At 41.4% G+C, this 24,935-nt stretch overlaps 1 protein-coding gene across 1 annotated transcript in view; it reads right to left on the minus strand.

Annotated features, from left to right (window-relative positions):
• LOC127572941 (versican core protein-like) overlaps positions 1 to 24,935 on the minus strand; it is a 176,187-nt gene that overhangs the window by 47,730 nt on the left and 103,522 nt on the right. Inside the window, exons 9-10 of the mRNA XM_052020665.1 lie at positions 2,882 to 11,707; positions 815 to 931 (exon numbers count right to left, since the gene is read on the minus strand). Of these exons, the coding sequence (XP_051876625.1) occupies positions 815 to 931; positions 2,882 to 11,707 (8,943 nt within the window). The remainder of the gene's footprint in view (positions 1 to 814; positions 932 to 2,881; positions 11,708 to 24,935) is intronic.

Below are 24,935 nucleotides of genomic sequence, written 5' to 3' on the forward strand. Positions count from 1 at the left end.
TACTTTTGAAGTATAGTCTTTGTTATAACGTACCTAGCACAACATCTCCCACAAGCATGAAATGTGAAATAATCAGATAATTTCTTTCTGTAATGCAAATAAAAGGAAGAACTCTTGGATAGGACCACTTACTTGAAATAATGCCATAGCAGCTTTTGCATCCTGCAGGAAGTGTAGATGGGGCCTTAGTTTAATGATTTATCCAAGGATGAAACCTATGATAATGTAATACCCCTGACAATAGCACACTAAAATCCCTGTCCAGATCTTTGGGATCAAGTCTTTGGAGTAGACTTGAATCTACAGCCTTGTGACTAAGACACAAGACAAGGCAAATTTCCCACACATTCTTCAATGAACCATCAGAATGTGGGTGCAAACAAAAGAGAAATCCGGCTTAAATCTATTCAGTATGAAAGTGAGATTAATAACTACTGGTTGAGGAATGGTTCTAAAGTAAAGAAGTTATGTTTTCCTTTTTAAATTTCAAGATATTTTGGGATTTTTAAATCATATATTAAGTTTGAAGCAACTGTTATAATATGTGCATCCAATTTCCATACGAGGGAAAGAAATTAGATTGTGTAATATTAATAGAATGTACATGAAACACACTGGGGCTTTTTCTCCTGTTTTGTTGGAAAGCAGATCAGATTGCTGCATAATGTCTAGAGCACACCTACTGAAACTATGCTTAAAACAACATTCCTGTAATGCTTGCATTCTAAGCAAATGTCCCTTAAACCTTTCTAATAAAAACACTTCATGGCATTGAATATCACATAAGCACTGCAGTGTCTACTTTTGCTCTTACCTATTTCACAATGTTCCCCAGTATATCCAGGCAAACAGGTGCATAAGTAACTGGTGTCTCGTACGAAACAACTGCCTCCATGATGGCAAGGGCTTTCTTCACATGGGTTAACATGTACTATGATAAATAGAAGTATTAGAAGTAAGTGCAGTTACATTTTAACCAATGAACATTTACCTTATTTTACAGAAAGTCCCTAATAAAAATTACAACCTAATTAATGACTGTCATATGTTAATTCCGATGGGGTACACACTGCATTAAAGTCAATTTACTGAATTATTGAGAAGATTGTTTCTCAGCTATAGTTCCTCTTTATTGCAGTGCCAATTCTGCAAATCAGTACAACATTAATTAACCTGCCAACAATAGGTTAATAATTTTATGGTTTCAAAAATTGGCTTTTCTTTGAGACACTGATCAGCAAACTGTTTAATACAATTTTTTTTAAATTTTGTTTGGCTAGTTATTAGCAGCAGATGTTTGTTTAAAATAGCTAAGTGCTAAAGTATTTGAGCACTTTATCTGAAATTTTATCTGAAATTCCTGCTTTGGTGACCAGTGATTTTTGAGTTAATTGCCTGAAGTAATATCTTAAGATTGTCGGGCACTGGGATGCTTTGCCCAGAATGTAACTTTTCTCCATTCACTTTAATTCAAAGAAAGTGAGCATGGTTGCATTGTAACATATTCGAGGAGTGAGCTGCTAACAGTGCAGCAATGTGACCATATACCTGGGGCCTAGGTGAATGGAGGGACAGTCTTCCACCTTAACCCAGGAGAATTGAAGATTGAGAAAAAAAATGACCAAAGTGGGTGGTAATTAAGATCAAATCAGGTACGAGAATGGAAACAAATTAAGGGAAAAAAGCAAACAGGTATTGAGTTTGACACTTAAAATACGCTATCGGGACTGGAAAGAAAGAGAGGAGAAGCCAGTATAAAAGGGTGGGGGGGAGGGGGGAGCAAGAGCTGGCGGGTGATTGGTGGATCCAGGTGAGGGGGGGGGGTGATAGGTGGGTGGGGGAGGGGAGAGTGGGAGTGATGTCAGAAGCTGGGAGGTGATAGATGGAGATGACAAAGGGCTGGAAAAGATGGACTCTGATAGGAAAGGACAGTGGACCATGGAATAAAGGGAAGGAGGTGGGGAGGGGAGCCAGAGAGAGAGAGAGTGTGGGTGACGGGCAAATCTTTTTTACCATTTCTTTCTTACCACCATCATTCTTTCCATATAATCATCTTATGATCCCCATCCAAGCACTTTACTAATTTTGTTTACTTTCCTTCATGCATTTCTTTAAAATTTCCTTTGGTCTTTCCCATGTTGTTTCTTTTTAAGCATTGCCCTCTGCACAATCCTACAGTTCTGAAAAAGCCTCTCAGACCTGAAATACTGACTAACTTCTGTTTCTCCATGGATTCTACCTGACTTGAAGTACACCCTGTTCTGTTGAGACCTACATACCTTCTTGGTGAGCCAACAGTGAAATGAATCCTTGTGATTCAGTTTATATAGGACAATCAAAAGCTATATTTGGCTTTGCATATAAAATTAAACTAGCAGTGAGCTTAAAATCCAAAACTATTATTTCTACAAGACAGGTCCACTTAATAGGCTTTTCTATAGTTTCCATCAACGTTACACCTAGACTATATTAGGGATTTGTGTAAGACAAAACCAATTCTACTTGCATGTTATTTTTGTTAAGTATTTCATTTGGCAGAGTGATCCAGACCAAAACTGAAGTTTCTCTTCTAAACAAAATTGGCATGTGTATGAGTAATCAGTTCTGAAGCCGAGTTTTGCCCCCCTGGGAGCACTGGATCAGGAAAATAGGGAGGGAATTCCTATTTTCCATCTTTTCCAACTACTCCACTCCTGGCAAATGAAGCTCTGCCCTAAGATTTTTCTTTTGGAAAATGCCCTTAAGAATATGAAGAAATAGAAAGTTCCAACAAAAGTAAAGTGATATTTATTCAAAACATACTCTACATAATATTTTCTCCTCTTCACTATTTGGCTTTAAAAAAACTGTAGAAAGAAATATTCTGACCAATATTTCGTACCTGGTATATGAACAGCCTCTCCATCAGTTATTGGTGGCTCACCTCCAGTTATTGGTTCACCAGTTTTAACATGGTCCCAAGACTCAATTTCAGAGGTGATTGCTGGATGAACTGTTAATTCCAGTGTTGGTTCAGTTGTTTTGATGTCAGATTCTGTGTCTGTAGCATCAGTACTTTCTGTCAAGGTATCAGGTGCTTCCGTAGACCTCCAGTCACCTGATCTGCCAGATAGTGAAAATGGGGTGGTCTTGATTTCCTTTAACTTTGTTTGCATTTCAAGTGATATGACCGTTGTATATTTGAGATCCTGCTGCTCAAATGATTTCAGCTTCTCTGATGAGCTCTCATCTAAAGAAGGGGGAACTGGTGTGGCCCTGACAGCTTCTGTTGCATCTTTTTCAGCTTTTTGTTCCGTGGATGGCCATAAAGGTGATGCACTGACAACGGTTTCTTTAGAAATCTCAACATAAGTATGTTGTATTGTTGAAGTCTCTACTTCTTTAGGTGTGACCCTGTGGGAATCTACTGTTGTTCCTATACCATGTTCCTCAGCAGGGCTTTTTGCTTCAAATAAAGAAATTTTTTGTTCAGTTGGTGAATAAGCTGTTGTCTGTGTTATGAGTAATTCTTCCTCCAATGTTTTTAGGGGAACTGAGTGTGCTGTTGAGCTTTCCATTTGCTGCAATGTCACATTATGTTCTGATGAAGTTGCATTATCCATGCCCTCCTCAATCCTCTTGCCTGTCATTTGTGAAACAGTTGGTTGCATAGTTACCTGACTTGTTGCTGCATCCTCTTTTGTAGAAACATCGACAAAAGTCAGCTGTGAAGGCAAACTTTCTGATTCTTCCACTTTAGCTCCCTGTATTGTTGGTTGTGTGGCTTTAAATTCTTCATCCTGTTTACCTTCAGAGAGCTTTCTTGATGTACTTTCTTCTTCTTGTATAAAAACTTTAGCAGAAGATGCGCTATAGCTATCGGTGGATACCTCAACATGTTCTCTGGGTGTGTGCATCAAAATTTGAGACTGCTCTTCAGCAGAATGCACAGAAGTTGATTTTGTTGATAAACTTCCTGTCATAATTATTTTAGAATCAGGTTCGGATGAGGTTGGTGTAGAGGTGGTAACTTTAACTGGTATGTGGCCGAATATTTTATCTTCAGTGCCTACAATATTGTCCCCAGAAAATTCCTCTTCAAATGTGCTAGATACTGGTGAGCCATCAATGGGCTTCTCGTGCTCAGTTGTAGACTGAGCATAACCTTCAGCATACTGAACACTTGCATACTCTGTGTCACTGCCCATGAAGTATGTAGTTGATGTTTCTGAAAATGTACTTGGACCATCTACATCCTTCAAAGAAGCCTCCAGAGCTGTCATATGCATCTCTTCTTTACCAGAAACTACTTGTGACACATTCTCCTTCGTGTCTTCAGTGGATACTGTTTCTTGAGAGGTGTCTGCAACACTTTCTGGTAAAACTGTACTCATAAAAACAGGAAATGTGTCCTTCACTGTATGAAGTTCTGGCATAGTTGTTCTGATTTTATCAAAGGAAACTGCTGTGCCAATCGTGCTGGTTGTTCGTTTTTGTCCTGGTGTTACTGTCATTAAAGGTGAAGCTATTTCTCCAGACCCATCATATGGAACATACGGAATAAGTAACTCACTGTCATCATACGCCACTGCTTCAGTCTGGATCACTTCCAAACTTTTTGTTGCATTATCTGCTGGTGGATGAGTTGGAAACACAATTTTTACTTCAATTTCTTGCCTTACATCTTCTAATTTTCTATCCGCATCAATTATACTATCTGATTTTGTGGTGGTTCCGATTTTCTGTTCTTCCATAATACTCATCCCACTGTCCTTCCCGTTAATATAAATTACACTTATATTTTCAGGAGGGCTGTCAATAATTTTATCTTCAGGCAGTTCATCATCTTCTCTGTCAATGAAAACAGCCGATGATGCTGGTGTCTTGACTGAAGGTTCCATCGTACCCTCCTGGCCTTCCATCAGCTCTTCTTTAACTGTTCGTACCAACGTTCCAAATTTCCTGTGATCTATTTGACTACTTTCAGTGCTCTGAATGACTTGTGTATAATTCATGCGATCACCTTTTTTGGCACTTTCCCAATGAACCAATCTAGGTTGGAATCCATACTTTACCCCTTCAGTTGAGACAGGAGTTTGGGTAGTTGCTGCTGTTTCTTTCACGTGAGTACTACTAACATATACTTGATGTTCTTTCGATAAAAGCTCCTTACCTGTCAGATCAGGAACAGAATGTGTAGAAGGTTGGATGTCAGACTCTATCTCTGTTAAATTAGAAGAACTTGCTTCCTCGGTGAAAGTACTGACTGTCTCTCTGCTTCCTTCTTGAGTATCCATCGATTGCTCCCTGCGAGATGGTGACAGCCTATCATATTCTTCAGTAGGTTGTGATTTTGGTTCACCAGCAAGTTTGATTTTCTCCTGTGTTCCTGATGTTGAAGAGTCATGTGCAGTGAAAGTGGTTGCCTGACCTTCACCTAATCTAAGTGTATCTTCACCGGAGCTCTCCTGTTCAATTAATGGAACAGTTGTGCTTAATCCTGCTTTCATGGTTATCTGCACTCTCCTCTCACTTGATTCTTCTTCACTTTCACTGTATCCTCTTTCTTCCGAGTGAACCACTTCGACACTTTCTACTGACACTAATTTAGGTTTCTGTCCCACTGTCCCCATCTCAGGCTTCAATTCAATGTCTGTAGGTTTCTTACTTATAGCTGTAATTTCAACTAATGAGTCTGTGGTTGGTATCACTGTTTGTTTCTTTGTCACTGAAATTTGCTGGGTGGGCCCTGATGTCAAAGTAACATCCTCCGCCTTGGCATCTACATCAGAAGTACCTGTGACTGATGGTAGAACAGTCATGGTGAGAATGTCTTCACTTGAACTTTCAACTTCCCCAGACTGAATCTCTGTAGCTGTCTCTTTTATTGATGCAGTTGGTCCTTCAGTTGAGGATTTCATGGACACCTCAGGCTTTGCAGACATGACTTCCTCTGTGGCCAGGGTAACATCAGCATATTGAACTCTCTTATCAATTGGAACACTTAGTAATGTTACAGCCCTAGTCAAATCTGAAGTTGAAATCTCTGTAAGATCTTCAGCAGATGATTCAGTACTAAAACTCTCAACAACTGAAAAAGGTGGCTGTTTCTGTGAATCTTTCACTGTTGTAGTGGGTACCCTAATTGCTGGAGATATCTCATAAGAATCCGTAACCACTGTTCCTGGCATTCTTTCGATCACTGCACTTGCTGTTGTTGCTTCTGATGTGGATTTTTGAGACAATTGTTTAAATGGCCGCGTGACAGCAGCACGGTGAACTTCCTCATCGATATCACTAGTGACTGGAACAAATATAAATCTAGTTTCCCCTTCGCCATCAAAAACCATTGCTGGAAATTTATCTTCCAGTTGAGGATATGTTTTCGCCAGCAAATCTCCCACCTCTGTGTGGCTCTTTGGTCCAGATGTGAAGATCCCTTCCCCTGTACCGGAGGCAGCTGTAACTTCCACATGGGAAGCTTCCTCATCCAAAGAAGTTTCATTCAACAAAATAACAGTTTGGTTGCTAATTTCAGAAGGGGAAACATCAGAAGACAACTGGATTGGTTGCTTGACTGTAAACATCTCGGCACCAGAACTTTCATCTACATCCAGGAGAGAAAATTTTTTGTCCAAATCTTTCTCTAATATTCCAGACCCTTCAATTGCAGGAGGCTTCACAGTGGGATCCATACCCACTTTCTCAGAGATGGTTTTGCTCTCAGTGATTACTGATGGTGCTTCTGATGTGGGTTTTTGAGACTGCCTTCCAATTAGAGGTTTAATTGTAGCAATGGGAACTCTCTCAACAATTTTGCTGGTGAAGGATTCTAACATATATCTTGTGTCCATATCCCCAACCACAACAGTTGCCGCAGATTTGTCTGTTACCTGTGTGTGGGCTTTGACCAGCACACCTTCCCTCTCTGTGCGTGCCTCCAACAAGCCAGACCCTGAAAATTCCTCCTCACTCTCAGGTGCAATTGTAGCAGCGCTCTGCAGAGCTTCCTCATCCACAGAAGTTTTACCAGTCACCAGTGAAACAGTAGAGCTCATCCCTGAGGTGGAAAGATCAGGACCAAATTGCACAATTTGTTTGGAAGTAACCAGTTCTCCACGAGAAACCTCAAATTCTGGAGAAGGAACTTCTTTAACTGAAACTATCTCCGTAATTCTGGATTTTTCAATTGCTGAAGGTTTCACAGTTGGGATGGTTTTGATCTCAGTGATCACTGATGGTGCTTCTGATGTGGATTCTTGGGACTTTTTTTTAATTACTGGGGTAGCAGTGACAGAACGTTCGCCGTCATCCCTCTCCCTTGTCACTGAATCTAACGAATGTCTGGTTTCCATATCCCCAACCACAACAGTTGCTGCAGATTCTTCTGTCAGCTGTGTGTGGGCTTTGACCAGCACACCTTCCCTCTCTGTGCGTGCCTCCAACAAGCCAGACCCTGAAAATTCCTCCTCACTCTCAGGTGCAACTGTAGCAGCGCTCTGCAGAGCTTCCTCATCCATGAAAGTTTTACCAGTCACCGGTGAAACAGTAGAGCTAATCCCAAAGGTGGAAAGATCAGGACCAAATTGTACAATTTGTTTGGAAGTAACCAGTTCCCCACCAGAACCCTCAAATTCTGGAGAAGGAACTTCTTTAACTGAAACTATCTCTGTAATTCCCAATTTCTCAATTACTGAAGGTTTCACAGTCGTCTCCATATCCACTTTCTCTGGGATGGTTTTGATCTCAGTGATCACTGGTGGTGCTTCTGATGCGGATGCTTGAGATGTTTTTCCAATTACAGGTGTAACAATATCATGGCCCACTCCCTCTTCCACTTCACTGGTGACCAACTCTAACGAATGTCTGGTTTCCATATCCCCAACCACAACAGTTGCCACAGATTTGTCTGTCACCTGTGTGTGGACTTTGACCAACACCCCTTCCCTCTCTGTGCGTGCCTCCACCAAGCCAAACCCTGAAAATTCCTCCTCACTCTCAGGTGCAATTGTAGCAGTGCTCTGCAGAGCTTCCTCATCCACAGAAGTTTTACCAGTCACCAGTGAAACAGTAGAGCTCATCCCTGAGGTGGAAAGATCAGGACCAAATTGTACAATTTGTTTGGAAGTAACCAGTTCCCCACCAGAACCCTCAAATTCTGGAGAAAGAACTTCTTTAACTGAAACTATCTCCGTAATTCCCAATTCCTTGATTATGGAAGGTTTCACAGTTGTCTCCGTATCCACTTTCTCTGGGATGGTTTTGATCTCAGTGATCACTGATGGTGTTTCTGATGTGGATTCTTGGGGCTTTTTTTTAATTACTGGGGTAGCAGTGACAGAACGTTCGCCGTCATCCCTCTCCCTTGTCACTGAATCTAACGAATGTCTGGTTTCCATATCCCCAACCACAACTGTTGCTGCAGATTTGTCTGTCACCTGTGTGTGGGCTTTGACCAGCACACCTTCCCTCTCTGTGCGTGCCTCCAACAAGCCAGACCCTGAAAATTCCTCCTCACTCTCAGGTGCAATTGTAGCAGTGCTCTGCAGAGCTTCCTCATCCACAAAAGTTTTACCAGTCACCGGTGAAACAGTAGAGCTCGTCCCTGAGGTGGAAAGATCAGGACCAAATTGTACAATTTGTTTGGGAGGAAACATTCCTCTACCAGAACCCTCAAATTCTGGAGAAGGAGGAAGTTTCACAGAAACTTTCTCTGTAATTCCAGATTCCTTGATTTCTGAAGGTTCCACAGTTGTCTCCATATCCACTTTCTCTGGGATGGTTTTGATCTCAGTGATCGCTGATGGTGTTTCTGATGTGGATTCTTGGGGCTTTTTTTTAATTACTGGGGTAGCAGTGACAGAACGTTCGCCGTCATCCCTCTCCCTTGTCACTGAATCTAACGAATGTCTGGTTTCCATATCCCCAACCACAACAGTTGCTGCAGATTTGTCTGTCACCTGAGTGTGGACTTTGACCAACACCCCTTCCCTCTCTGTGCGTGCCTCCACCAAGCCAAACCCTGAAAATTCCTCCTCACTCTCAGGTGCAACTGTAGCAGTGCTCTGCAGAGCTTCCTCATCCACAAAAGTTTTGCCAGTCACCGGTGAAACAGTAGAGCTCATCCCTGAGGTGGAAAGACCAGGACCAAATTGTACAATTTGTTTGGAAGTAACCAGTTCCCCACCAGAACCCTCAAATTCTGGAAAAGGAACTACTCTAACTGAAACTATCTCCGTAATTCCCAATTCCTCAATTACTGAAGGTTTCACAGTCGTCTCCATATCCACTTTCTCTGGGATGGTTTTGATCTCAGTGATCACTGGTGGTGCTCCTGATGCGGATGCTTGAGATGTTTTTCCAATTACAGGTGTAACAATATCATGGCCCACTCCCTCTTCCACTTCACTGGTGACCAACTCTAACGAATGTCTGGTTTCCATATCCCCAACCACAACTGTTGCTGCAGATTTGTCTGTCACCTGTGTGTGGGCTTTGACCAGCACACCTTCCCTCTCTGTGCGTGCCTCCAACAAGCCAGACCCTGAAAATTCCTCCTCAATCTCAGGTGTAGCTGTAGCAGTGCTCTGCAGAGCTTCCTCATCCATGAAAATTTTACCAGTCACTGGTGGAACAGTAGAGCTCATCCCTGAGGTGGAAAGATCAGGACCAAATTGTACAATTTGTTTGGAAGTAACCAGTTCTCCACCAGAACCCTCAAATTCTGGAGAAGGAGGAAGTTTCACAGAAACTTTCTCTGTAATTCCAGATTCCTTGATTTCTGAAGGTTTCACAGTTGTCTCCATATCCACTTTCTCTGGGATGGTTTTCATCTCAGTGATCACTGATGGTGTTTCTGATGTGGATTCCTGGGGCTTTTTTTTAATTACTGGGGTAGCAGTGACAGAACGTTCGCCGTCATCCCTCTCCCTTGTCACTGAATCTAACGAATGTCTGGTTTCCATATCCCCAACCACAACAGTTGCTGCAGATTTGTCTGTCACCTGAGTGTGAACTTTGACCAGCACACCTTCTGTGTGTGTATGTGCTTCAGGTAATCCAGATGTGGGTATTCCAGTCTCTCGATCGGCTGCTGCTGAAACTTTCTCCATTGTACCAGATTCATCAATTGCTGGAGGTTTCACAGTTGCCTTCACAAGCACTTTGTCTGGGATGGCTCTGCTCTCTGTGATCACTGATGGTGCTTCTGACGTGATTGCATGAGTTTTCTTTTCAAAGGCTGCTGTAGGGGTGTCATGGTGAACTTCCTCATCCACTGCTTTTTCTGGTACTGAAATAGATGTTTTTAAGATTTCTTTTTCAACAATCACTGTGGGAACTTCTGTAAATGATTGAATCATTGTCTCCTTGCTTGAATCTTCACCTGAACCTAACTCAGTAAATATTGTTGCTACACTTGTGGCTTCTTTAATTTTCTGAGTGTGTTGGATTATTTCCTCCGTAGGTTTTATTACTGCAGAAGAATCCAGTTCAGGTTTGTCACTTTCAATTGCAAATCTGCTTGTTGTCAATTTGGTGGGTGGAGTAGAACTTATTTCATGTTTTAGTTCCTCTATTCTTTCTTCTGGCTGTGAAGTTTTTCTGTCATATAATTCTGTGACATCTTCAGTTTGCCCTTGCATACCTTCCGGGACAGTGCTTTGACCTTCCTCAGTTACGGGTGGCACAGAAATACTGGGAGAGACAGTTAACTTTGTCACAGATAAAGGACTAACCATTTCCCCACCAGGACTGTCATCAGCTTTATATGGTGTAGACGGGGTCAGAATTTCCATGTGCATTTCAGTTGGCATTGCTGTTTCTTCTATTAAGCCTTTGTCAAAGGTTTTTGAATACATTTCTGGTTTCCTCACAGTAATGGGCTTTGTAGATGTTTCATTCAGAGTGTCTGAAACTGTAATGTAAACAGTTTCATACCCTTTACCAGAACCATCAACTACTTCTTTATCAAACGCTTCTTGTGAAGTATCTTCAGTTGTGGTCCTTATTGTAGTTTTTTGTGAAGCAATGTCTTCTGATGCAGTTGTAACAATCCCAAGGAGGTGTGGTTTCTCTTCCACTGATTCTGTTGTTAAAATTAGTTCCGGTGTCTTTTGGGTATCTCTGGATGAATCAGCATCTTGTGTGACAGGTGAAATGACCCAGTGCTCTCTATCAAAATGATCTTCTACACTGGAATGAATTTTCATCTGGTCTTCTGTAACTCCAAATGTTGCAGTATGTTCAGCTGGAGTTTTAACACTGGAAATCATTTTTGGTCTTTCAGTAGAGATTCCTGGTTCCTGAATTTCAGCAGTTTTACTCTCAGTTATTAAATGCTCCTTGCTTTCATTATATTTTTCTGTAATATCCATATCCTGTGTTGCACTTGTACTTGGAGATGCCCTTTCCACCTGATCTCCCCTTGCTTCCTCACCATTTAGTTTTTTATATGGTGGGTCAAATTCCATCCGAGTCTTCCCATTAATAAAGCTGAGTGATGGCTGGGCATCTTCTCTGGTAGCTGCTGTGGGTACTTGTGGTAAGAAAAGGTTAGGTAAGTCTGGTTCTCCACTGCCACCATCTTCTCCCACATCGATGTGAATGTGTACGACGTGAATCTTGGAACCCATTGGTTTTGTCAGGGCTTCGGTTGATTGATTGTGTGATAATGAAAGTGACTCTGCAGAAGTAGCTTGTCCAACTTCAGTTTCTTCTGGTGCACGCTCTGAAGGTACATTCAAAAGATATACATCAGCTTCAGACATAGGAATGTGAGAAAACAGGTCACTCAAACGTTCAAACATCTTCTACTTTCAATTAGCTCATGGCTGACGTGTATGTTAACTAAATTGCTTGCTTTCATTTCAAAAATCAGATGGGGCTCTTGAGATTTACAAGGTAGCCAGGAAAGAGCGTAAGAAGAGACTTAGGAGAGCTAGAAGGGGACATGAGAAGGCCTTGGCGAGTAGGGTTAAGGAAAACCCTGAGGAACAAGAGAATGACTAGGGTGAGGTAAGAACCACTCAGGGATAAGGGGGGAGAAATGTGTCTGGAGGCAAAGGAGGTAGGGGAGGTCCTAAATAAATACTTTACTTCAGTGTTCACCAGGGAGAGGGACTGAGACGAATGTGAGGTTAGTGTAGAACTGGCAAATGTGGTGGAGCAAGTCGAGGTTAAGAAAGAAGCAGTGTTGGAGCTACTAAAAATCATTAGGATAGTTAAGTCCCCGGGTTCAGACAGGATATACCCCAGGTTACTATGGGAAGTGAGGGAAAAGTTTGCTGGAGCATTAACAATGATCTATGAGTCCTCCCTGGCCACAGAATGGTACTGGAGGATTGGAGAATGGCAGACTTTGTTCCACTGTTCAGGAAAGGTAAAAGGGATAATCCTGGGAATTATAAACCAGTGAGTCTTACATCAGTGGTGGGCAAACTATTGGAGAGAATTCTTAGGGACAGGATTTATGAGCATTTGGAGAACCGTAGTCTTATCAGGGGTAGTCAGCATGGCTTTGTGAAGGGCAGGCCCTGCCTCACGAGCCTAATAAAGTTTTTTGAGGAAGTGACAAGACAAATGGATGAAGGTAGTGTGGTGAATGTGGAATATATGAATTTTAGCAAGGTGTTTGACAAGGTTCCCCATAGTAGGCTCATTTCAGAAATTTGTGTAGCGGTTAGCATAACACTATTACAGTGCCAGCAACCCGGGTTCAATTCCCGCCGCCGTCTGTAAGGAGTTTGTACGTTCTCCCTGTGTCTGTGTGGGTTTCCTCTGGGTGCTCCGGTTTCCTCCCACATTCCAAAGACGTACGGGTTAGGAAGTTGTGGGCATGCTATGTTGGCGCCGGAAGCGTGGCGACACTTGCGGGCTGCCCCCAAAACACTCTACGCAAAGATGCATTTCACTCTGTGTTTCAGTGTACATGTGACTAATAAAGGTACCTTATCTTGTCTGAGGTATGGGATCCATGGAAAATTGGCTGTGTGGATTCGAAATTGGCTTGCCCACAGAAGACAGAGGGTGGTTGTAGAAGGGGAGTATTCAAGCTGGAGGTCGGTGACTAGTGGTGTTCTGCAGGGATCTGTTCTGGGACCCCAGCTCTTTGTGATTTTTATAAATGATTTGGATGAGGAAGTGGATGGATGGGTTGGTAGTCTGCAGATGACATGAAGGTTGGTGGTGTAGTAGGTAGTGAAGAAGGTTGTCATAGTTTGCAACGGGATGTAGTCAGGATGCAGAGCTGGGCGGAGAAGTGGCAGATGGAGTTCAATCTGGAGAAATGTGAAGTGATACACTTTGGAAGAACCAACTTAAAGGCAAGGTTAATGGCAGGATTCTTAGCAGTGTGCAGGAACAGAGAGATCTTGGAGTCCGAGTACATAGATCCCTCAAAGTTGCCGCACAAGTGGATGGGTTGTTAAGAAGGCGTATGGTGTGCTGGCCTTCATTAGCTGGGGGAATTGAGTTCAAGAGCCACAAGGTAACGTTGCAGCTCTATAAGACCCTGGTTAGACCACACTTGGAATGTTATGTTCAGTTCTGGTCTCTACATTATAGGAACGATGTGGAAGCTTTGGAGACGGTGCAGAGGAGATTTACCAGGATGCTGCCTGGATTGGAGAGCATGTCTTATGAGGATAGGTTGAGTGAGTTAGGGCTCCTCTCTTTGGAGAGAAGGAGGATGAGAGGAGACTTGATAGGGGTGTATAAGGTTATGAAAGGCATAGACAGAGTGGACAGACAGCACCTTTTCCCCAATGACCAATACTAGAGGTCACCCATTTAAGGGTGCATGGAGGAAAGTTCGGGGGAGATGTCAGAGGTAGGCTTTTTACACAGAGAGCGGTGCGTGCCTGGAATGCACTGCCGGGGGTGGTGGTAGTAGGGGCTGATATGATAGGGTCATTTAAGAGATAGGTGCATGGATGAAAGAAAAATCGAGGGTTATGGGAGGTGAAGTAGAGAGGGGGATAGATTGAACGGGGATGAGGTTTATATGGGTCGGCACAATATTGTGGGCTGAAAAGCCCGTATGTGGTAAACTGTTCTACGTTTATTTCATTTATTATTTATCCTTTTGTCAGTTGTGGACATTTCTGACAATACTGTCTTTTGTTATTCACGCCCCACTACATAGAACAGGAGGCAGTTACTGGTGGGTCTGAAGTCACACATGGCCAGACTGAGAGAGGACAACAGTTTTCCTTCCTTGGAGGACATCAGTGAACCAACTGGGTTTTCATGGCAATTCAGTAGTTTCATGGGCACCATGACTGAGACTTGCTTCGTTTTCTTTCCCATCCTTACCAAACAAAAAAATGTCAATTTCCATTTTAAGATGATCATTGGTCTGGGGTTGTTAGCTTTTTGTGGTAAACAGTTCTGAATTTTTACTCGCCTTTTGATAAAATTTAGTGAAATTGATGGCACATTACCCAATCATTAACTGTACTTTGTTAAAGGGACAATGAGCTGAATTGTGTCGGCAGATAGCTTGCAGTTCTGAAGGGAATTGCTGATTACTGCCTGCTTGCTGGACACCTTGGACTACTGTACAGTGGGTCATCTGGCAGAGCAGTGATATGCTGACATCGAGTGCGCTCTGCTTCAGCTTTTTGCCAGGGAGGACTGTTGAACGAGTGACGTAATTTGTTTGAAATAAGAACTTAACACTATTTTAATGTTTTAAATAACATAAAACATAGAACAGTACAGCACAGGAACAGGCCCTTCAGCCCATCATGTCTGTATCGACCATGATGCCAATCTGAACTAATCCTATCAGCCTGTACGTGGTCCATATCTCTTTATTTTCTGCCTATTCATGTGTCTATCTAAATCCTTTTTAAATGTTTAGATTTAAGTGTTTTTTTAAAAAACAAATGTAATACGTTAATTAATTTAGTTAATTAAATTTGCTTGAATAATTTTTAAATGTATCCATCAGAGATGTTCAAGTTGGGATATCCCAGGCAGGTGCCTCTTTGGATACACTTCCTGAGGTTTAGTCATCATTTAGAGCCATCCTACTCAGCAGACACAAGTTGGGTGTGTGTGTGTTGGGCCGGGGACATCAGTCCTCTAGACATTCACATCAGGAAATTACAAGTAAGCAAGTACCATGGGTGGTGAGTCAGAGAAGTCAGCCATGTTCAGGTCAATTTGAGACAGAACATTTTCGATGCACTATTCTCTGTAAAATCCAAACAAGTTTCGAAAGCCCATTTCTAAATTCTGCTGCAAAGACAGCAGAAGATTGTGTGTGGCTACCATTGAAAATTGGACCATTTTTATCTGCAATGCTTCTAGCTCATGTTTGCAATCTGAAATGGTAATGGGCACAGGTATCTGTGTAACACTTCTTCAATAACCTCAAGAGAAACACATTTTGCCAGTGCTCATTTTACTATCATTGACCTGCTGGTGTGTTTCATCACAGGGAATACTCTGCAATAGTGGGAAAATTATGGACTAGCTGTCCTGCTTTGTGGTGACAGCGAAGGAGATGAACCTGTTAATAATATCCTACAAGTGTTGACAGTGCTGCCCAAGTCAAATATCAGTGGTAATTGAATGAATCCAAAAGAGTTAATGCAGAAAACTTTCTTCAATTATTGAATCCACTTATTGACTGCTGGAGGACCTGTTTCTGTCTAAATCAATTTCTCAAAGATAAATGTGTGAAAAGCAGATATCAGCAGCAAAGAAATAGTGGCCAACTACTTGCAATGAGAAACAGCCGATGCTGTCACACACTGTGCAGAAGAAATCTGACTGCAAATGATATGACTTTTTTTTGTTCTCCCAACTATTTGACCTTGACAGACCTATGAGAAAAATTTGATTGTATAAATGCTGCCAGAGCACTCAGATAAATTCTGAAAAGTGTTCCCAAAATCCATACCCAAATGCTGAAAACAAAAAAAAAGACGTAAATTTGCACATATAAGCAGAAAAAATATAAGAAAACTTCATATATTTCATATATTTAACTTCAGGGAGAGCATTGAACAGACCGGTGATCCCCAACAATGCACAGTCAGCACCCCACTCCATAACCTCATCAGGACACATTTAAAGCAAATAGCACTAAGTAAGATAAGATATAAGATATCTTTACTAGTCACATGTACATCGAAACACACAGTGAAATGCATCTTTGCATCGAGTGTTCTGGGGGCAGCCCACAAGAGTCGCCACGCTTCCAGTGCCAACATAGCATGCCCACAACTTCCTAACCTGTACATCTTTGGAATGTGGGAGGAAACCGGAGCACCTGGAGGAAATCCACGCAGACATGGGGAGAACATATAAACGCCTTACAGACAGCAGCTGGAATTGAACCGGGGTCGTTGGCACTGTAAAGCGTTACACTAACCGCTACACTACCGTGCCTGCCAGTACTCCACTTAATCTCGAAGTATATTGTCTACTTCCAAAGCACAGATTAAAAGCACATCCACAAACACTGTTCATCACAGTAGGATAACAAATGAGGAAAAATGATTAAATAAAAGATATGAACAGCAAATTATTATTGCAAATTCTGGAAATCTTAGACAAAAATAGAGAATGCTGAAAGCACAAAGGAGTTTAGACAAAATGGGCAGACTTCACAGGAAATAAATTAGTCCTCGATTCGTAATGTTAAGCATAGAATATGATTTGGCTGTATTTTTGGCAGTATGTCATTACCAAGATTTGATTCCATTGACTTTGACAGAATTGAATTCCAGCAGCAGACCACAATGTAGAGCTGGTACTAAATTACAATTTCTACCTCATATTTTCCTTCAAAATTAGAAAAAGTAATCATTGCCAATTGAATCTTGTTATCAAAAGGCACATTCACGAGCTGCTTCCCAGTACTTCAACTTTTTCCATACAAAAGGCTGACAAGCCAGGCCTGTTTCTACACATCTCTAAAATACAGCCTGAGGACATTGCTGATCCAGCTAAGCTTTTCCTTTCAGATGTCCCAACTAAATGGCCTTGGTACAGTTGTGACAGAAATTAGATGGTAGAGTTCACATCAGATCACTCAGATAAAGAAGCATCTCAAAGTGAAATTTTAGTTCTCAGCTCTATAATTGTAGCTAATAATTGACACATTCTGCTATGCTGTGTAAGAGTAAAGACTCTAATTTTTAAAAACTGTTTACTGAAGCCCTTAATAGTATAGGAACTTTTGGCCTGCTTGATCAAATATCTTCATAATATCTCCTCTCATTACCAACAGCAAGCTGCACACAATAGGGTGAAAATGGCTCACACAAGGGAACATCATTTTAAGGTGATTGGAGGAAGGTATAAGGGGGATGTCAGAGGTAAGTTTTTTACACAGAGAGTGGTGGGTGCATGGAACGCACTGCCGGCAGAGGTTGTGGGGGCAGATACATTAGGGGCATTTAAGAGACTCTTAGATAGGCACATGAATGATAGAGAAATGGGGGGCTATGTGGGAGGGAAGGGTTAGATAGATCTTAGAGCAGGATAAAATGTCGGCACAACATCGTGGGGAAGGGCCTGTACTGTGCTGTAATGTTCCATGTTAATAACTATATTACGAGCTGAACCCAATGTTCTCTCATAGTTACAGTAATTGCAGTCTTTTGCATGGTTCTTCTTAAGTGGGTTGTTCACCACTTAGTGATTTATCCCCACTGCCAAACCAAGTGAATAATTATTCCTAGCCTCCAGCAGATCCACTACACCATATTCAGTTGTGATTAAAAATAATTGACATGAAACATTCATGGTGTTTCTTCCTCCACAGATGCAAACAAACATTGCACGAGATTACTGCCATCCAGCACCATATGGCTTTGTAACAAGACTCAATGAGAGCCTATAGGATGTGACAAAAAGTTTATTAAATATAAGAAAAGGCTACAGGGAACAGCTTAACACAAGAGACATGTTGCAGGTCCTCCAGCCTATTCTATTGTAACATCACATTGGAGGTACATTTTATTAGAATTTCCTCTGGATAAGGCAATTACCAACTCCACTGCATGCATTCAATTTCCTCAAAATGAAGCATAAGTAACTTCAAGCTGGGCTCCCTCAACTTAACACTGTTGCTATTAAATGGTTTGTACAATCCTTTCCAATAATAACTTCACCTGTTTTCATACTGTAATATCTTAACATTAGTCCCTTGGCAGCTACAAGAACTACATTGATCTTAAAGTTAATAATATTTTGCTGACACTACATGTAAAGAATTTACAAGTCGGGCTGCTTTTATAAGATAAGATCTTTATTAGTCGCATGTACATTGAAACACACAGTGAAATGCATTTTTTGCGTAGTGTTCTGGGGGGGCCAGCCCACAAGTGTCGCCACACTTCTGGTGCCAACATAGCATGCCCACAACTTCCTAACCCATATGTCTTTGGAATGTGGGAGGAAACCAGAGCGCCCGGAGGAAACCCACGCAGACACGGGGAGAACGTACAAACTCCTTACAGGCAGCGGCCGGGTCGCTGGCGCTGTAAAGCGTTACGCTAACTGCTACACTACCGTGCCTGCCCTACACTATTGTTTAGCCTGGGATGGCTGGTTAAGCAAAAGTTTTCCCACTTCCCTAATGGATGGGCAGTGGAAGTACTTGGGCAGCATGATTGACTGTGGGGGGTAGTGGAAGCCAAGGTTCCCTGAACGGTGTTGATCTTAGTGGAGGGATATTTGACTGTTGGGAAGGGGAGGGATTGGGGATTGGTCTTGTATAATAGTGACGGTGGTAATATAATATAACGTTGGAAGAAGTTGTGAAATTTTATTGATGGATCGGTTTCCAAAAGAGCGATGGACAATATTTAATAACTAAAAATACAACCTCCAGTCAGTAGCTGAAGGTTAATGGCTCTCCACAATCGTGTCAGCTCATTGTACCATACCTCTGTCGTGCTCTTTTCCATTAGATTCATGGAATGGATTTTAGGTGCTGCAGATGCAAGACATTTAGTGCTGCGGACTAGCGACGGATTTCTAGACTTTCAACCTTACCACAAGGGCAGTGATTGGCAGAGTGGATCAAGCAGCCGTTAGAGAACATACTCACTTTCATTCCATTGAAATCCAACACATTACTGCCATTGCTCCGCAGATGAAAATGTACCCTGAGGATATACCTGAATTCAATAACTTACCACTCAGACATGTCACCAAGGTACTGAAATTAGGGCAGCCCTAGCATTTAAATTTCTCAACAAAATCCATCATTTTGTTTTCTTTTTAACTGATTGAAATGTAGTTAACTCAACCCAGCTGCCTCAAATCCAATAAACCAAACTGCTGGGCTGAAATTAGGTTGTGCAGTATCAGTTTGTCACTGGATTCATATCAAATTCTTTCTTCTGCTATTATAATGAAACCAGTAATCCTCAGTTTAAAATCAAACAAAACAGAGAAGAATGACTAATAAACGTGTTTGTTATCAAAACGAAAGATTTCTATCTTCTCCTGCTTTCACAACGAGCGTTTCTAAGCATATGAGCAAAAATATGAGCTCTTGTACACAAATATTTTTTGATTCATACTCATAGTAAAATCACAATCAATGCACATCCAAAATTCATCTTAGGTGGGCTAAGTATTTCAGAAATCTAATCCTATTTGTGCTTAATTTTTCATTTGTTATCTGGTTTCTGCAGTTTGGTTTGAATCCTTTATTGACAACATAAATGGGCTGTATTATCAAAGTTTACCAATAGTTCATTGAAAACTTAATCTGAGGGCATCACTTCTTGGCAATCTACTTGTACATAGTCAGCATCCAACTCAAATATACGTATGTAGTTGACAATATTAACTGCATTACATTGTTTATATTTTCAACAATCTTTATTGGAAAATTGAAATGGATAAATCTTCATAAATAAAAATATTATAATTTCATTATAATATTGGATTTGATGCCCACTACAAATGTAATGAGTAGTGTTCACTCCTGTTTAAAAAGTGCCTGTAAATGACAGACTGCTAACTGCACTGTGGCAATCTAATAGTCATGAAAAAGCATTTTAAAAAATTTAACATTCACAATGAGCCTCCAATAATTTCACCGTGTTTCGATGTACATGTGACTAATAAAGATATCTTATCTTAATTAACATCAAACCTTTCCAATTGTGCTAGAAAGCGAGTTAACTGGTACAAATCTTGCTCATGCAGAACTCCAGAGATATAACACAACTTTGTGTGGCAGAGGGAATCAACTTATTCCTGAGCCACAAATTCCTTCATGCACTGCATCTCTCTGATGGACTTCTTTCACACAAAAAGCAGTTCCACCCCATCAAAGATGATGTTACAGCGGTGAAATGGGAGGGACTCAAAGGAATTTCTCAGTCCAAGTTACCGATTGCTGTAGAGACAAGTTACCTGCACTAGTACTGGACTCCGCTATCAGGCAAAGAACGCCCCTACTGTGATAATGATTTTAAATCATCTCATAAATCAAGCTTACTTCATACTAGGTTCTGATCTCCAGTTCAAAGCTCCCACTTCTACTCTCCTGTGCCACTTAGTAACACTGCCGGAGCCAAAAGCCAGGTGAAAGGAAAGATGCAACGTGTTTGCAATTCGAATGTGATGTCAGCCTTGGCTCAGGTGGCAACACTTCAACTCAGAGAGAAAAGCTTATAGGTTCAAACTGCATTACAAGCTCAAGTAAATAATCCTGATGGTCTGGAGCAGTACTGAGGGCGTGCTGCCATTTTGGAAGCGTTGCCTGGTAGAGGGGACCTTAAACCAATAAAAACTTAAGTGATACAATGGACAAACTGTTCAGTCCCTTCGTCTCGAGCATACAGTTATGCTGTTTATGGGAACTCACTCTAAATAAATCCTCAAATTATAAACATGACTGCATTTTAAACGATTTAATTGTGAGGCATTTGTGGATATGATCTGATAAGCATTTTATACATGGAAGTTATTTCTTTTTTTTCTTGAATGTATATATGAAAGAGGAGCAGAAGTAAGTCACTCGTCCCCTCAAACATGCTCCATCACTTAGCGATTTCATTACTGATCTGATCGGAACTTCAACTCTGCACGTCTTAAGTGGGTGGCCCCTTATTTTTAAGCAGTCACCTCTAGTTCTAGATTTCCCCCTCAAGAGACGGGGTGGTTCAGAAGGCTTATGGAATGCTTGCTTTCATTAATCGAGGTATTGAGTACAGGAGTCAAGAAGTTATGATGCATCTCTATAGAACTCTGGTTAGGCCACATTTAGAGTATTACGTGCAGTTCTGGTCACCTCAATATAGGAAGGATATTGAGGCTTTAGAGAGGGTGCAGAGGAGGTTTACTAGGTTGCTGCCTGGATTAGAGGGCATGTGCTTATCAGGAGAGGCTGGACAAACTTGGGCTTTTTTCTCTGGAACAGCGGAGGCTGAGGGGTGATCTGTTGGAAGTGTATAAGTATGAGGGACAATAATAGAGTGGACATTATTGAGCGATCCAATACCAGAGGGCATGCATTTAAGGTGAGAGGGGGTAGTTTCAGAAGAGACGTGAGGGATAAGTTTTTTACTGAGAGAGTGGTAGATGCCTGGAATGCGTTGCCTGATAGGGTGGTGGAGGCAAATTCACTGGGGGATTTTAAGAGGGGCTTGGATGGGCACATGAATGAGAGAAAAATGGAGGGATGTGGGCATTCTGTAGGTAGGAGGGATTAACTATGTCAGTACAACATTGTGGGGTGAAGGGCCTGTTCTGTGCTGTACTGTTCTATGTCTAAGAGGAAACATCCTCTCCGCATCCACCTTGTCACGAGCCCTCAGAATCGTATCAGTTTTAATCAAGTCCCCTCTCACTGTTCTAAACTCCAGCAGATACAAGACTCACCTGTCCATTCTTTCTGTACAAGACAACACCAATTCCAGGTACCAGTCTAGTAAGTTTTCTCTGAACTGCTTCCAACACATTAACATCCTTCCTTAAACAGGGAGACCACCACTGTACACAGTACTCCAGATATGGTCTCACCAATGCCCTATATAACTAAAGTATAACCTCCCTCCTCTGTATTCAAACCCCCTCCAAGTAAACAATGACTTTCTGTTACCTTTCCTAATTACTTGCTGTACCTACATCCTAACCTTTCATGAATCATCCACCCGAATCCTTGTGTATGTCACAGCTGCACAATTTTTCACCAAATAGATAACATGGTTCACTTTTATTTTTCCTGCCAAAATGGATATCTTCACATTTTCCCACACTATACTCCATTGGTCAGATCTATGCCCTCTCTCTGAACTTATCCATATTCTGAGCAAAAACAGTCTTTCATTAAAGTTTACAGGAGCTAATTGTTAACTTCACTTGAGCATGGAATCTTGCCTGCTGAAAGTACATATCAGAAGTTCAGTAGGGCAACATATAATTTCCTGTCCGGATGCATCACGCTTGGTACGGCAGCTGCTCTGCCCATGACCACAAGAAACTGCAGAGAGTTGTGGACACAGCTCAGCACATCACGGAAACCAGCCTCCCCTCCATGGACTCTGTCCACACTTCCTGCTGCCTCAGTAAAGCGGCCAGCATAATCAAAGACCGCACCCAGCCCTGACATTCTCTCTTCTCCCCTCTCCCATTGGGCAGAAGGTACAGAAGCCTGAAAGCACGTACCACCAGGCTCAAGGACAGCTTCTATTTTGCTGTTACAAGACTATTGAATGGTCCCCTTGTATGATAAGATGGAGTCTAGACCTCACACTCTACCTCATTATGACCTTGCACCTTGTTGTCTACCTGAACTGCACTTTCTCTGTAACTGTAACACTTTATTCTGCATTCTGTTATTGTTTTACCTCGTACTACCTCAATGCTCTGTTGTAATGAATTGATCTGTGTGACCGGTATGCAAGACAAGTTTTTCACTGTACCTTGGTACATGTGACAATAATAAACCAATTTTCCAATTTTTCAACATTTCAGGCATTGCATTAGGATTGATAATTATGTAGTTAAGGTAGACCAGACCAGGTATGTGAAGTAGAAAAATCACCCCAATTAATCCATTTGTCAGAGAGGATGATCAGATCTCCATTGATCACAGGTAAGTAACTAATTGCGACAATTTTTGTTATCGTTTCAAATACTCAGAAAGATTATCAGAAAGGAAAATAAGGCTAATTAAAAAAAAGAGAAATGGAAACAAAGGTTCGGGGGGAGGGTGGTAATGGAAGAGAGGTTACAGATTCACTTGGTTTGATTCTAGGTTACTGTGCACATCACATTTTTTTGCAAGCATGCTGTTTGAACTTTAATCCAGATCAAAGCCAATAATCATAGGTCAATTGAAAGTTCTGACCATGGGCAAAACAGCTGCTCCAATGGGATTGAAAATCTACAGTCTGCACGGAAAAGAAATGAAAACAAAAGCCCCAATTGATCTGCTGGTAGAGCAGGGACATAAGGAACTTTGAAGCATGCTTTAAATCTGAGAAGAAATGCCTGGGAATTTATTTGGAAGCCACTTTATAGAAAGCCATCTGATGCAGCCTTGAGTTGAGTGATGGGCTCTGGAGAGTGGCAAGGCTTCAGGCCTGCCTCTGGGAACTCTCACAAAGGTTTCCACAGAAGGCAAAGATGGGAGATCTTTTTTTCCAAAGACGTACGGGTTAGGAAGTTGTGGGCATGCTATATTGGCGCCGGAAGCGTGGCGACACTTGTGGGCTGCCCCCAGCATACTCTATGCAAAAAGATGTATTTCACTGTGTGTTTCAATGTACATATGACTAATAAAGATATCTTAACTTATCATATCATATCATATCATATCATATCTTATCAAAGCTGTGAAGAATTTTAATAATTATTTTAATCATTTTTGGTACATTCAGAGATTTTTTTAAAATTTGAGATTGCTAAAAACTATTACAAAAAACAAAAAAAAGTATTTAAGCATTTAAAAAGTTAATTAAAAACATTAAATTAAAATAATTTTCAAAAATTAACTTCCCCTTTGCCTCCAAACCCAGACTCAGAATCCCCAGTGAAATTATGGGGTCTCAGATCCTTTGCCCTGGGATCTGACTATCAGGTTCTGAGTATGATGCTGGATAATCCCAACAAGAAAGGCTGTCTCTGTGGGACTCCATGTGCAGTCCAGCAACAGAAAGACACAGCCTCATGTGTCCGTTCAAATCTCAGACTTCCACATTCAACAATGCATACATGGAAGTCCAAGACTTGCTGATGTTTAAATGGTTGAACCAACGGCTATTCCAACGGGAAACACTGACTCCAAACAGCAAGATTCAATCTACTGCTATTCGTTCAAAACTTCAAGACCATTTTCATTATTGAATCCTTAATCATATCCAATCATTTATATGGGTCAATAGTTTAATCCTTAATTAATTAGGGAGACAAAATGCACAACAGATAAAACTATCTCCAATGCAAAATCAAATGTAGTTAATAATGCATTAGCAATTTAAACTGATCCACTTGAACTGTAAGAAAATCCAAACTTTACATGTGGATGCCTGAATAGTCTAAATAATGCAACCCACAGTGGCAGATGGGCTGAAACAGAATTTAAAGACATGTTTGCTCTGTAACAGGACACTACAAAGCCCTAACATCAGAAAAGCCTTCAATGTGTAGTTCTCAGTTCCCAGATAATCACATCAGCTCTTTCCTTAAAGCCTCGGGCTCTGAATTAGATGGAGGAAATGGCTGGCTGGTGACTTAACCTGTCAATAAATCTCACTGTTCAAAGCAAGTTTAACCCATGCTTGGCTACGTATGACAGAATCCTTTCCTCCTTTACTGCATTTCAGTGGATGGACTCAGTTTGCCAATTTTAGAAAGTCTGGTATTTGGAGTACTTCAATTGCTTTTTTGCAAAAAGTTACTAGAAGCCCAGTCAGTCAGCTTTTAACATAATCTCTGGGATTATCCCATAGTGGAAAGAAAATGACAAG

This window comes from Pristis pectinata, chromosome 7 (assembly GCF_009764475.1).
Source record: "Pristis pectinata isolate sPriPec2 chromosome 7, sPriPec2.1.pri, whole genome shotgun sequence".
NCBI lineage: Eukaryota > Metazoa > Chordata > Chondrichthyes > Rhinopristiformes > Pristidae > Pristis > Pristis pectinata.